Consider the following 14,238-nt stretch of genomic DNA (forward strand, 5'->3'; position numbering starts at 1 on the left):
TTGTTCTCTCTCTAACCAGAGAAACCAAGCCCCCTCTCTGCATGCACAAACAGCTTGGAGAACCTACAGGTGACTATCGCTGGGTCTGGGTGGCCAGCTGAGTCATGCCGGCCAGGTTCTCCCACAGCTTGGTGTCCCTGATCTGGCCCTATATAATCAAATAAAACCCGGCACAGATAACCGGGACAATGGAGCTGTGTGCTCTGCCGTGGGAGGCCGGGAGGAAGAAGCTGGGCAGGGCCAGCGCCTGCGCGGGGGAGAGACTGCGAGAAGCCCAGGTAGCACTGAGGGCCTTCTGGGCGCGAGGTGGCGCTGCGGAGGCTGCGCGAGGGTCCGGCTGGAGCGCGGTCAGGTAGGGCGTGGCTTGCAGCCGGAGGGGACGGACAGGGACGGCGCAGGTGGGCCCCAGGCTGCCCGCGGCTGCGCTCTTAGGATTCGCGGAGCCGTGGTGCCTCCGTGTTACTCAGCCCCAAAGGCGCGAACAGGGCAAGCACACGAGTGGGGCGCCCCGCGCCGAATACAAAAGGGACCGGCCAGGTCGGGAGGAAGTGGGGAGCTGCGATTTGAGAAGACCCCACTTGCAAAGGCGGAGGAGTTGTCGGAGCGCGCCCAGACTCCCCCAGGTGATGAGGGCGGGGCGTCTGCCGTGGGGTGGGGTCTGCGCATCTTCGGGCGGAGTCGTGTGGTGGCCGGGCTTCTGGGACCCGCCTCTCGTGCCTGCTCGACCTAGGGCTCCGGGCACACCCGGACGCGGCTCCGCTCCCGTCCGAGCGCGGCACCGTGGGTCTCCGGCCTGCTGCGACCCCCTGCGAGCCCGCCCGGTCCGCGGCTTGACGGTCGGCCCAGGTAAGTGGAGGGCACGGGTGGGTGCCGATCACGGAGGAGAGTGCGAGTGAGACACGCCCCCCTTCTCCAACCCTTCCCCCAGCCTGGGGACGCCTGAGGGCCGCCTCTTTCACCACCCTCTTTGTCCAGGAGGCCTCCCGGGTCCTCCTTCGCACTCGGAGTGGCCCGATGCCCCGCCTGCTCCGGGAGCTCTCGTGCGCAAATCCTGCCGCCCGACTTCTGAGGCCGACTCTCTGCCTACCCAGATCGGCCCAGTCACCTTGGCGCTTCGGCACTGGCCCCCCCAGGTACCACCAAGAAACCTCGCCCTTGGGTACACACGCCCCCTGGCCTCTGTGGCATTCATAGACCCAAAGTGACCCTCTCCAGTTGGTCCCACAACTCACTCCCCTTTGTCCTGTCCTTACCCCTTCTACCCTTCCAACCACAGTTACAACCTACAGACTGGTGACACGTATGCTGGAATTGCACTGAAGATGCTTTGCCATAGGTTTTTCAGGCTAAAACAACAGAAGAAGCCATTGATCTGAGTTCTTTAAAAGTTTTATGAGTAGATAAGAAATAACTGCTCCCCCGCCTCATAGAGCTTATGTTTTCTAGGTCACACTGGTCCCATACCACAGACATCTTGCTCTCTGAGGTTGAGTTTGTGGCCTATCTTGATGCTTACCTTTGGCCACTGCCTCATGCTGTGGTCTTCCACCAAGGACCACCTGCACTGAGCTGTTCCCAGATGTCAGCCACTATGGGCCAATGCTACTATAATGAGACCATCGGCTTTTTCTACAACAACAGTGGCAAGGAGCTCAGCTTTCACTGGAGGCCCAAAGATGTGGTTGTGGTGGCCCTGGGGCTGACAGTCAGCGTACTGGTGTTGCTGACCAACCTGCTGATTATAGCTGCTATTGCCTCCAACCGTCGCTTCCACCAGCCCATCTACTACCTGCTTGGTAACCTGGCTGCTGCTGACCTCTTTGCTGGTGTGGCCTACCTCTTCCTCATGTTCCACACAGGCCCACGTACTGCCCGGCTCTCCATCAAAGGCTGGTTCCTGCGACAGGGTCTGCTAGACACCAGCCTGACTGCTTCAGTGGCCACTCTGCTGGCCATCGCAGTGGAGCGGCACCGCAGCGTGATGGCTGTGCAGTTGCACAGCCAACTGCCCCGGGGACGTGTGGTCACACTTATTGTGGGCGTGTGGGTGGCTGCCCTGGGCCTGGGGCTACTGCCTGCCCACTTCTGGCACTGCCTGTGTGCCCTGGACCACTGCTCACGTATGGTGCCTCTTTTCCACCGCTCCTACCTGGCCGCATGGGCCCTGTCCAGCCTACTTGTCTTCTTGCTCATGGTAGCTGTATACACCCGCATTTTCTTCTATGTGCGAAGGCGGGTACAGCGCATGGCTGAGCATGTCAGCTGCCACCCCCGCTACCGAGAGACCACTCTCAGCCTGGTGAAGACCGTGGTCATCATCCTGGGTGAGTGGAGTGCTCCACCTGCCTAGAGCCACAGGGACCTCATTTCCTTCATAACCTCCATAGCACCCTGGGGAACTGATAAAAGGGATAATGTATGGGGGGGGGGGTGCGAGGGTTCTCCAGGGAAGTGTCTGAGTGGAGATCTCAAAGCTGGGGAAAGGAGAAGAGTTTCAGGCAGAGGGAACAAAAGGTTAAAATCCCATGGCAAGACCAGGCAGAACCGCCAAAGAGAATGAAGCCCATGTGGCTGGGCTATAAGGAGGAATAGTCATCAAGGCCCTGTTTGGTTTTTATTTTATTTTATTTATTTATTTATTTATTTTGGTTTTCCGAGGTAGGGTCTCACTCTAGCCCAGGCTGATCTGGAATTCACTATGAAGTCTCAGGGTGGCCTCGAACTCACAGCAATCCTCCTACCTCTGCCTTCTGAGTGCTGGGATTAAAGGCATGCACACCCACGCCCGGCTGGTTTTTATTTTTGTTTGGTAGGTTGGTTGTGGGGGGGAGGGCGCTAGCTACAGGGTCTTTAGCCTTGAATATAATATGTAGCTGGGATCAACCTTGAACTTTTGATCCTTCTGCCTCTACCTCCTGAGTGTTGGGGTGACAGACAGTTTTATGCCATCATGCCTGACTCTCCTTTGGGGTTATTTGCAGAAGATATTGTCAGTGGCTCTTGCATGTAGGAGGGACACCACCCCATAACCAAGATCAACTCTCTTCAGTGATTTCTTTCCCCTACTTAGTAACCAGCCTTTCCCATGATTGCCACCTGTCCCTCAACAAACAAATCACTACATAGAAGCATCCAAGGCCCTGGGCCACTTTGCACCAGTTAGGAAAGGTGTTCTCTGGCAGGCAAACCAGAGAAAGGTATCTGTCTCCTCTTAGCACTTCTGTGTCCACAGGCAGCTTGCATGGTTGGTCACTGCCTAAGCTTTAGAGACATCTGTGACCCAGAGCTCAGGGATGTGGAGATCAGGCCTCCTGGCAGCGTGCCTTCCTTATTTCTGCCTCCCTTCTGCAGGGGCATTCGTGGTGTGCTGGACACCAGGCCAGGTGGTGCTGCTCCTGGATGGTCTAGACTGTAAGTCTTGCAATGTCTTGGCTGTGGAGAAGTATTTCCTGCTCCTGGCTGAAGCCAATTCATTGGTGAACGCTGTGGTATACTCCTGCCGGGATGCTGAGATGCGCCGTACCTTCCGCCGCCTCCTCTGCTGCGGGTGTCTCCGCTGGCCCACCCACAAGTCTGCCCACTATACAGCCTCTGCCAGGACAAGTGCTAGCACTCGAATCATACTTCCTGGGAACGGCCACCCACTGATGGATTCCACACTTTAGCTACCTTGGACATGGACAAGAAGCATCAGGCGCCACATCTGCGACCTTCACAAACCTGTCAAGCCCCTGGCTCAACTCCACCAGCAGGGCAGCCATAAAAGACAGACATGTGGTCTGGCATGGTCCCTCCACTGTCCCCAGGCCCACAGCTCTTCCTGTCCTGGGTCATAGGGATTGGGGTTATCACCAAGTACGTGGGAGAGAGTGAGATGGGATGTGAGAATCTGGGTCTTCAATTACCTCAGGTTTTAAGCTTTTCTTAATGGACATTTTTGTATTTGTAACTGCACATCTCTAGTATATTCCGTGGACTGCTTATAGTGCTGTGAGTATTCATGGGGGAAAAGAGATAAAAGAGCTGTTCCAACCCATGTTGCCCAGTGTGAAAAAATGGCAAGGATGAATCATGGATACACTGTCTTCCTCAAGCTAATTCATTCATTCATTTGTTTGTTTGTTTAATTAAGATAGAGTCTCAGGTAACCCAAGCTAGCCTTGAATTCTCTCTAGCCAAGGGTGCCCTTGCACTCCTAATTTTCTGCCTCCGCTTCCCTAGTGCTGGAACTGATGCCTGTTCTTTAGGAGTTCTGAATAGCCTCTGGGAGCTGGCTTATCTCCATTAGCATTGAGAGATCAACAAAGATGCCTTTCCATTCTTAGGTTGCCAAAGCATTTTTGTCATCAGCTCAGTCTGTCCCTGTATCCTAGCATTGTCTATCATAGCATCTCCCTGGCCTTGGTTCTCATTCCTCTTCATTCTCTCTCTTGTTGGAGTCTTGCATCTGTTTCCTTCTGTCTTGCTCCTTTTTCATCTTTCCCTTTGCCTGTCTCCCCTTCCAGGACCAGCAGTGGTTTCTGGTCTCTATGAGCCTCTTTTTGGCCTGTCCTTTTTGTTTTGGTTTTGTTTTGTTTATTTGAGGTAGAGCCTCACTGTAACCCAGGCTAACCTGGAATTCAGTATGTAGTATCAGGCTGGCTTCAAACTCACAGCAATCCTCCTACCTCTGCCTCCCAAGTGCTGGGATTAAAGGTGTATGCCAACATGCCTGCCTCCTTTTTTTTTTTTTTTTTTTTTTTTAAGACAGGGTCCCACACTACATGTAGCTCAGGCTGACCTGGAACTCACTATATAACCCAGCTAACTGTGAACTTCCCACCATCTTCCTGCTTTAGCCTCCTGAGTACAGAAATAACAGGCCTGAGCTACCACATGGTTATGCAGATTGGAAAAGACACAGACATGTATTGAAGGATTTAGGAGTCCCAGAAAGCCTGGAATTAATTACAAGCTCACCTGGACTTTACCATCTTAGTTCCCCACCCATTAAGGCCACAGATATACCAGGCCTATGATGAGCCCCTTCTATCCAGAGTCAGTGTGAACATGAACAGGATTCTTAGCTGTCATCTCTCACCTCCCCAGATAAGTCAGAGTTACGTTCTCACATCAGATTTACATACTGAGTAACAGCAAGAATTTGAACCCCTGTCTTATCTGAGGCCAAATTCTTAAACTTTTAAAGCTCTAGAGAGCTAAAAACATTCTGCATTAAATGTTCTTGCTTTGTACATTGCTAGGTTTGAACCCTGGGCCTTGCACATGTGTAAGTAAGTACTCTACTACTAAGCTATATCCCCAGGCCACCTTCCATGTTAAAGGGATGTACATTTCCTACTAAGAAAACTTCCCTCTTCTGTGAAGAGAGGTCAGCATGGCCTCTGTGAGGTGCTGGGCACTTTTTTTTTTTTTTTTTTTTTTATTCAAGGTAGGGTTTCACTCTGGTCCAGGCTGACCTGGAATTAACTCTGTAGTCTCAGTGTGGCCTTGAACTCATGGCAATCCTCCTACCTCTGCCTCCCGAGTGCTGGGATTAAAGGCGTGCACCACCACGCCCGGCGAACTTCTTGAGGGTCCACGGTATGCAGCATGGCTCCTGAAGTCTGAGTCTCTAGAGGCCACAAACCCAAGAACTCCCCCAGGCATGTGACTGTGAAAGATGCAGACCTCACCTCCAGGCTTGTTGAACACATATGGTGATGAAGCAGCCAGAAAACCCTGAATTAAAAACCCCCATGGTCCCTGGAAGCTCTGTCCTGAGTGGCTGCTCTTAGATTAGAATCCTCTGTTTCTGCTTTGGGATTTGTCCCATTAGCTTTTCCCTTTTGTTGGTCTCTCCTCTGCCAGGCACATCAAATTTTTGTCTCTTGAGGCCTCAGATAAAATCCCCTGCCAGCCGGGCATGGTGGCACATGCCTTTAATCCCAGCACTCAGGAGGCAGAGGTAGGAGGAGCACCACAAGTTTGAGGCCAACCTGAGACTATATAGTAAATTCCAGGTCAGCCTGAGCTAGAGTGAAACCTTACCTCAAAAAAGACAAAAACAGGGCTGGAGAGATGGCTTAGCGGTTAAGCGCTTGCCTGTGAAGCCTAAGGACCCCGGTTCGAGGCTCAGTTCCCCAGGTCCCACGTTAGCCAGATGCACAAGGGGGTGCACGCGTCTGGAGTTCGTTTGCAGTGGCTGGAAGCCCTGGCGCACCCATTCTCTCTCTCTCCCCCTCTATCTGTCTTTCTCTCTGTGTCTGTCACTCTCAAATAAATAAATAAAATTTAAAAAAAAAAAATCCCCTGCCAAAGTTCTCGAAAGCCACCACTTACCAGGTCTGTGAGTGCTGCCTCAGCAGCTGAACTTGTGCAAGATACCACTCTTGGTGGCGTCCATGTGTTCTATGACTTCCTGTTATCAGGGCCAAGTCTCAGGTTTTCCTCGTCAGAGGGCTTTCCCTGTTGTTCTTACAAAGAACTAATGTCACGGATTTCCGTTCTTTGAGGTCCCCATTGTGAAGTCTTTGATCCAGCCACACTCCGTAGTGTTAAGTTGCCTCTCCAACAACAATTGGAAGAAAATAGAATTCCAATGATGGGGACCAGCTGAAGTCTGTCTCAGCAAACACACTGAGAGGGTCCATGACTGGGGAAGGGAGTCATATATATTCTGTTCATTTTTTTCTCACTTGAGAATCCTTTTGTGAGGTCCTAAACATTAAAGACAAAAGGCCTGAGAGGATTCTGTCTGACTTGGGATGTACCCAATGGTAGGTATTTTCTAGGCCTGGAACGCTGTAGATAAAATGAACAAGCAGGTGAGATCACTCTTAAGCTGGATCTTGAAACATGAATAGAATTTATTTCTCCAGTGGAGAAAAGCTCTCCATTTGATGATCCTGTTATCACCACATACTGGTGTTGCTCAGTGAGGTGAAAAGGGCATGGAAAATTCCAGGGGAAGAGCCAGAATCCTGGTAACCCACATGAGGGGTATAATAGGGGACCTCACACAGGGCCTATAGGCTTCTGGAAATGAATGGAAGACTATCTGACTGTTAATTCCAGGTTGAACATGATCATTACCATCTTGAATCAGCAGCTATGGTCACTTGCTGAAGCCCCTTACAAGATTAAGCCCACTAAACATTCCCTATGGAAGGGAGGAATGTGCATGAGTTCATCTCCAAGGATATTTTTATCCAAGAATAAAATAGAAACTGTTGGGATTGGAGAGCTGGCTTAGCGGTTAAGGCACTTGCCTGTGAAGCCTAAGGACCCAGGTTCAATTCCCCAGTACCCACATAAGCCAGATGCACAAGGTGACACAGCCATCTGGAGTTCATTTGCAGTGGCTAACAGCCCTGGTGTGCCCATTCTCTCCCCCCAAAACAAACTTATTAAAAGTTTAAAATTATATATACTGTTTAGCCAGGCATAGTGGCTCATGCCTGTAAGTCCCAACATTTGCGAGACTGAGATAAGAGGATCACCATGAGTTCGAAGCCAGCGTAGGCTACAGAGTGAGTTCCAAGTTAGCCTGGGCTAAAGTGAGACCCTGTCCAAAAGAAAAAAAAAAAATGTGTGGCCACATACACCTTTAATCCCAGCACGTGAGAGGCAGAGGTAGGAGGATCTCTATGAGTTTGAGGCCATCCTGAGCGTGCAGAGATCCAGGTCAGCCTGGACTAGAGTGAGACCATACTTGAAAAAAAAAGTGTGTGTGTGTGTGTGCGCGCGCGCGCCATTAACAATGTCTGGGGAAAGAAGACACATAAATGGTATAATTGTATGTCTGTAAGTCACCTATAGGTCCTGTAAGTAACCCCAATAAACTCATTGGTTCTGTAAGTTGAACTTGGGTGGAATTGGGGTATTTTAAAGTGTTTTTTTGAGAGAGGTAAGCAGATAGAGAACGGGTGCACCAGGGCCTCCAGCCACTGCAAAGGAACTTCAGACCATGTGCCACCTTGTACATCTGGCTCAAATGGGTACTGAGAAACGAAACCTAGGTCCTTGGGCTTCGGAGGAAGCGCATTAACTGCTAAGCCATCTCTCCAGCCCATGTGTTTTTTCTTTTGTTTTGTTTGCTCATCAGTGGTGAACAGAAATAGACTCAGAAAAAGTCATGCAACAGGGGTGTCAAGGCTGAGATGCGAGGTGTTCTGAGGACAGGATGCTCAGAGGACTAGTAGGAGCCCTGAGGTCTGGATCTGGGGGGAGACAGGAAATGTGGGATCCTATAAAAAAGATCAAGACTTTTTTGTTGTTGTTGTTTTTTCGAGGTAGTATCTCATTCTAGCCAGGCTGACCTGGAATTCACTACGGAGTCTCAGGGTGGCCTTGAACTCATAGCGATCCTCCTACCTCTGCCACCCGAGTGCTGGGACCAAAGACGTGCACCACTGCGCCTGGCTAGGATCAAGACTTTTTGAAAAGCCCGACTTAGGTGTAGAACTTCTTAGTGGGAACTCTGAGATGTATGGGGCAATGAGGAAATAAGAAAGCCATCTGGAGACAGTGTTGTACAAACCTTTTAGTCAAGCACTCAGGAAGCGAGGGCATTAGGATCAAGAGTTCAGAATCATCTTTAGCTACATAGTGAGTTCGAGGCCAACCAGGGGTCAAAAGAAAAAGAAGTTCTGAGGTGGAAGAGGAACCTCTGAGGAAGATCCAGGGCCCGAGGAGTTGTGAGGCCCTATAAGGAACGGGTTGAGAAGTGGGGACCTATGCTCAGCAGGGACTGACTCCTACAGTGGGCAGGGAAGCAGGGTGCAAGGCTCTGCAAACCAAGCCCAACAGTCCAAGGCCTCAGCTGCCTGAGGATGGTGGGAGGGGAATCGATCGTCTGTCCTGGGCAGTCCTCAGCCGGCACCGACGAGGGCGGTTCCACGGCTGCAGGGGGGCGTGTCTCTGGATGGTGCTCGGCGACGGTTGGCCGGCTGCCGCGGAGGGGCGGGGCAGCGGCGGTTGGCTCCCGCGCTAGCGCCCGGGACAGCCTGTCGCGTCTCCGAGCTCCGCCGGCCCGCTGTCCATGGACGGCCCTCCACGCCCCGCGCCGCCGCCGCCACCCGCCCCGCGCCACCCGCCCTCCGCACCTCCGCCTGTCCGCGACACGAGCGACGTCCTGCGGCAAATCATGGCCATCACCGACCAGAGCCTGGACGAGGCGCAGGCCAGGTGCTGCCCGGGGGGGCGGGGGCGGTGTTGAGAGGGGCAGGGCAGAGGCAACGCGGCCCGCACAGAAGTGAGGCCCCTGGGCTGAGCAGGGATGAGGGTCTCGGAGCTCGTCCTGGAGTAGACGGGGTGGCCTTGTGGTGAAAGGGGGTGTAGAGGTTACTGGGGATGAGTGCCGAGCGGCGGGTACTCACCGGAATTAGGAAGGGTGAGTGACCTAGAGGATTGATTTAGTGTCCTTTATGAGGACAGGAAGTTTGAGCAGACACTTTGGAGAAGGAGCCCAGGAAGGTCTGTGTGCAAAACTGAAAACCAGGAGTCATTTGATGTGAGAACCAGGAGCTGTGGGGAACTTTAAAGGAAAGGGTTAGTGGAAAGCTGGGCAGACATGGAGGACCTTGGAGGTTTTCTGTTTGAGGCAGTCTTGAACTCACTGTGTTGCTGAGAATGACCTTGAACTCCTGATCCTCCTGCCTCCTACCCCCAATTACTGCAATGACAGGTGTATGCCACCACACCAGAGGACCCATTGAAAAAATGAATTTGTCAGGCTGGAGACATGGCTTAGCGGTTAGGGCACCTTCCTGTAAAGCCAAAGGACCCAGGTTTGAGTCCCTGGGACCCACGTAGGCAGATGCACAGAGTAGTACATGCGTCTGCAGTTCCTTTGCAGTGGCTAGAGGCCCTGGCAAGTCCATTCTCTCTCTACCTGCCTCTCTCCCCCTCGCTCTCTCTCTTTCTCAAATAAATAAAGAATAAAAATATAAAAAATGAGTTTGTGATGTATTTATAGTGCACTTAATATTCACAGGACAACGAGCTTGATACTAACATAAACCTTGCTTTCAACTTCATGAAACGTAAGGGTTTGGGAGAAAGAAAGTAGCAAAAAAGAAAAATTACAGTAAAAGCTATAAAGAAGTGGGTATCATGCTATGGGAAGCCAAGTGGAGCAGAGCAGACCATGGAGAAGGCTCTGAGATCCAGAGAGAGGAAATTTCCAGCCAAAGAAAAGGAGGAGGGCTGGGGAGACGGCTTAGCGGTTAAGCGCTTGCCTGTGAAGCTTAAGGACCCGGTTCGAGGCTCGGTTCCCCAGGACCCACGTTAGCCAGATGCACAAGGGGGCGCAAGCATCTGGAGTTCGTTTGCAGTGGCTGGAGGCCCTGGCGCGCCCATTCTCTCTCTCTCTCAGTCTCTCTGCCCCTTTCTCTCTCTGTCTGTCGCACTCAAATAAATAAACCAAAAAAAAAAAAAAAAAAGAAAAGGAGGAAAAGAGAGAGTTGAGTTTGGAGAGAAGCTGGAGCCTGGTTAAACAGGGCCTACAAGTATCACTGGTGGCTGAGAAGATGGTTCAGTGATTGAAGGCGTTTGCTTGCAAAGCCTGCTGGTCTGGTCTCGGTTCAGACACCCAGTACCCATGTAAAGACAGGTGCACAAAGTGTCACATGTTCCTCAAGTTTATCTGCAGTGGTGGGAGGCCCTGGGGTGCCCATTCTCACTCCTCCCCCATCTCTCAAATAAAAATATTTAAAAAGCCAGGTGTGGTGGTATACACCTTTAATCCCAGCACTCGTGAGGTAGAGGTAGGATTGCTGTGAGTTCAAGGCCAGCCTGAGACTACATATAAAAGGCGTCTGTTTTGGATTGAAAGCTATTCCCTAGGAACCAGGGTCTGATAGTGTGAACTGTGTAGCCACTAGAGTCCTTGGATGAAAACAGGTTACAAAGTCATGTAAACAACAGTAACAACCAGTATCCCCAGAAAAGCATATGTTTGCTATTCCACTTTGTGTGTCATTGTACTTCCTTCCATTGAGCCGAAGGCTTTGCATGTGTGCCTGGCAAATGCAAATTTTCCTTTGCTTCTTTGAAAAGTTGGCTTTTTCTGCAGTTTTATAGCCTCTGTCTGGAAAGTTAGAAATGTTTTTCACCCTCCAATTATTTTCATTCCACTTGTGAGTATTATTTCAGGTGTTGGAGAAACAAAGATGGCTAAAGTGGTTTCTGTTTTCTTAAGTTCTTCAGGGTGTGGGGAGGCTAATTTATAACAGTTCTAGAACAGGAGTTTCTGTGTAGAGGGAATTAGAGCTAGGCCCAAAGAAGATGCCTTTCTGTTAGGCCCTTTTAGGCTAGTCTCAGAGAAGGAGCTTTGTTGTACTTCTCACAGTGTCTGGCACAAAGCGCTCAATAAAATTTTATGACACTGAAGAAATTCTAGAAGGATTTGTAGGATCTGAGGAGGGAGAAAATGGGCATTTTGCACCCAGAAACTGTCACCACAGAAGCAACACCTTGATGGGTCTTGGGAACTGCCAGTGTTCCCATCAGGAAGGGGAACTGCTAAATGGCTGAGCTCTGTTGAGATGTGGCCTTCAGGCATCAGTGGCCCAGCATAGCCGCAAGGCTGTATGTAATCTCTTGAAGTTCTAGTGTGTCCTAGGTGGCCAGTGTTTGCATTACAATAAAGTCACTCACCTTTTCAGTTCTCAAAGATAGCTTGCTTTTAAAATATAGTTTATGGACAATCTTTTTGCATGTATATGTCTTATTTTTATAACTTTTTAATTTTACTTATTTATTTGAGAGAAAGAGAGAGAGAATGGGCACACCAGGGCCTCTAGCCACTGCAAATGAACTCCAGATGCATATGCTCCCTTATGCATCTGGCTTACATGAGTACTGGGGAATCGAATCAGGGTCCTTAGGTTTCACAGGCAAATGTCTTAACCACTAAGTAATCTCTCCAGCCCCTATATGTCTTATTTTATTTTTTGTTTTGTTTTTTGTTTTTTTGAGGTAGTGTCTCACTGTAGCTCAGGCTAACCTAGAATTCACTATGTAGTCTCAGGGTGGCCTCGAACTCACAGCAATCCTCCTACCTCTGTCTCCCAAAGGCTGGGATTAAAGGCTTGCGCCACCACACCCAGCTATATGTCTTATTTTAGTTACATTCACCTCTCATTACCTTCTCTTGCCCCTCCTCCTCCTTTGAACCCTTCTCAACTAGTCTCCATTTTACTTTTTTTTTTTTTTTGCTTGTATTAGGCTGCTGGTTTAATTTTATAATTAGCACTTTCATCAAATATAGAAATACTATGAGTGGCATACTACATGTGTGTATTTATATGTGTATGAAGTTGTATGGTGTGTGTGTGTATGCAAGTACTGCCATGGTGCATGTGTGGATGTCTAAGACAGCTTTGGAGATTTGTCCTCTTTCTCCACCCTGCTTGAGATAGGATTTTCTTATAATTTTGTTTTTCTCACCACTGTAACTAGCCAGTGAGCTTCTGGTGCTCCACCTCCCATTGCCAGCAATGTGGTGGGATTATAGATGAATCACTTTGAATCCAGCTTTACTTGGGTGCTAAGGAGTCAAACTTGGGCTGGCAAGGTTGTAAGCAAGTGGCTTTAACCTCTGAATCATCTCCCTAGTCCCAGCTTTGATTTTTGTGTGTGTGTGTATGTGTGACCTAATGAGTTTAATTAGGGTTGCTTGCATGGGCACAGGTGGGGTTATTTCCTGGAACACAAGCAACTTAGTCACTACACAACTGAAGAAAATGTTCTTCCCCCACCACCATTAACTGCAAATAAATCTTCAGGAAGGAATAGGAGGCCCCAGGCTCCTCTACAACCCACAATGGAATGTTGATGGGGCCACTGTGTGATGGCTACCAAAACCACAATGGGTTTGTTATGTCTGGAAGACAACATGCTACAGCACTCCTCCCCATCCTCTGGCTTTTATGTTCTTTCCATCCTATCTTCTGCAGTATTCTCTGAGCCTTGGACAGATGTACAGATGTCTCATTTAATGCTGAGCATTCAATAGTCACTTATTCTCGGCACTTTGACAATTTTTTTCTGTGTGGTTTTTCAAGGTAGGGTCTTGCTGTAGCTCAGGCTGATCTGGAACTCATTATGTAGTTTTGGGGAGACTTCAAACTCATGGCAATCCTCTGCCTCCAGAGTTTTGGGATTAAGTGTATACCACCATGCCTGGATTTCCATTTGACTGATTCTTTTTTCTTTTTGGTTTTTCAAGGAAGGGTTTCATGGTTAGAGGCTAGATTCCCCAGGACCCACGTTAGCCAGATGCACAAGGGGGCATAGTGGCATCTGGAGTTCATTTGCAGTGGCTAGAAGCACTGATGTGCCCATTCTCTCTCTTTCTCTCTATCTGCCTCTTTCTTTCTCTGTCACTCTCAAATAAATAAATAAATAGGGCTGGAGAGATGGCTTAGCGGCTAAGCACTTGCCTGTGAAGCCTAAAGACCCCGGTTCGAGGCTCGATTCCCCAGGACCCACGTTAGCCAGATGCACAAGAGGGTGCATGCATCTGGAATTCGTTTGCAGTGGCTGGAAGCCCTGGCGTGCCCATTCCCTGTCTCTCTCTGTCTGTCTGTCTCTCTCTCTGCCTCTTTCTCTGTCTATAGCTCTCAAATAAATAAATAAAATAATAAGTAAATAAATAAATAATGAACAAGGTAGGGTTTCACTCTGGCCCAGGCTGACCTGGAATTCACTATGGAGTCTCAAGGTGGCCTCAAACTCACAGTGATCCTCCTACCTCTGCCTCCCGAGTGCTAGGATTAAAGGTATGCGCCACCATGCCCAGTTCATTTTGACATTTTGAGTCTCTCCAATGATTATCACCTCTTGCAAAAAGAAATTTCTCTGACCAAAGTTGAGAGCAGCACTAATCTATGGGTATAAACATAAATATTTATAGGGCACAGCTTGTTTATTTTGTGTTTAGAAGTTAAATAGGGATCTAGGCATGGGTGCTAAAACAGGTGAAACAGGTTCAAGGCCAGTCTAGGTGGTACATGCTTAGCACTGGGAAGTGGGGGGGGGGGGCTGAGGTAGAAGAATCACTGTGAGTTTGAGGCCAGCTTGAGACTCCATAGTGAATGTCAGCCGGGGCTAGGGTTAAGAACCTACCTCAAAAGAACAAAAAAGAAAAAATAGGCTATGTAATGAAACCCTCAAAATTAAATAATTATTAAAGTTAAATGTGGGGGAAGTAGTAGTCATGCTTTGTCTGTTAATGTGCTTATGAAGTAGCTG

At 49.5% G+C, this 14,238-nt stretch overlaps 2 protein-coding genes across 5 annotated transcripts in view; both read left to right on the plus strand.

The window, feature by feature from the left end:
• Positions 1-367: 367 nt before the first annotated feature.
• Lpar2 (lysophosphatidic acid receptor 2) lies at positions 368-4,093 on the plus strand. 4 transcript variants are annotated; one of them, XM_045154343.1, is made up of 4 exons: positions 368-623; positions 976-1,133; positions 1,447-2,324; positions 3,352-4,093. In XM_045154343.1, exons 2-4 carry the CDS (start codon positions 1,015-1,017, stop codon positions 3,663-3,665), a joined length of 1,311 nt encoding a protein of 436 aa, XP_045010278.1. In that variant the 5' UTR covers positions 368-623; positions 976-1,014; the 3' UTR covers positions 3,666-4,093. The 4 variants fall into 4 exon arrangements, with proteins under 4 accessions (XP_045010278.1, XP_045010293.1, XP_045010269.1 ...); XM_045154334.1 differs by lacking the exon at positions 368-623 and adding an exon at positions 774-846; XM_045154358.1 differs by lacking the exon at positions 976-1,133.
• A 4,975-nt stretch (positions 4,094-9,068) lies between these two features.
• Pbx4 (PBX homeobox 4) overlaps positions 9,069-14,238 on the plus strand; it is a 93,410-nt gene continuing 88,240 nt past the window's right edge. The window contains exon 1 of the mRNA XM_045133644.1: positions 9,069-9,168. Coding sequence (XP_044989579.1) covers positions 9,128-9,168 — 41 coding nt within the window. The 5' untranslated portion in view covers positions 9,069-9,127. The remainder of the gene's footprint in view (positions 9,169-14,238) is intronic.

This window comes from Jaculus jaculus, chromosome 1, assembly GCF_020740685.1.
Source record: "Jaculus jaculus isolate mJacJac1 chromosome 1, mJacJac1.mat.Y.cur, whole genome shotgun sequence".
NCBI classification, from domain to species: domain Eukaryota; kingdom Metazoa; phylum Chordata; class Mammalia; order Rodentia; family Dipodidae; genus Jaculus; species Jaculus jaculus.

Bases quoted from the DNA above. Each gene is read 5' to 3' on its own strand.
- Lpar2 (XM_045154343.1), top strand. From the start codon at position 1,015: ATGCCCCGCCTGCTCCGGGAGCTCTCGTGCGCAAATCCTGCCGCCCGA. The intron at 1,134-1,446 runs GTACCACCAAGA...TATGTTTTCTAG, and splicing joins TTCGGCACTGGCCCCCCCAG to GTCACACTGGTCCCATACCA. The intron at 2,325-3,351 runs GTGAGTGGAGTG...TCCCTTCTGCAG, and splicing joins GACCGTGGTCATCATCCTGG to GGGCATTCGTGGTGTGCTGG.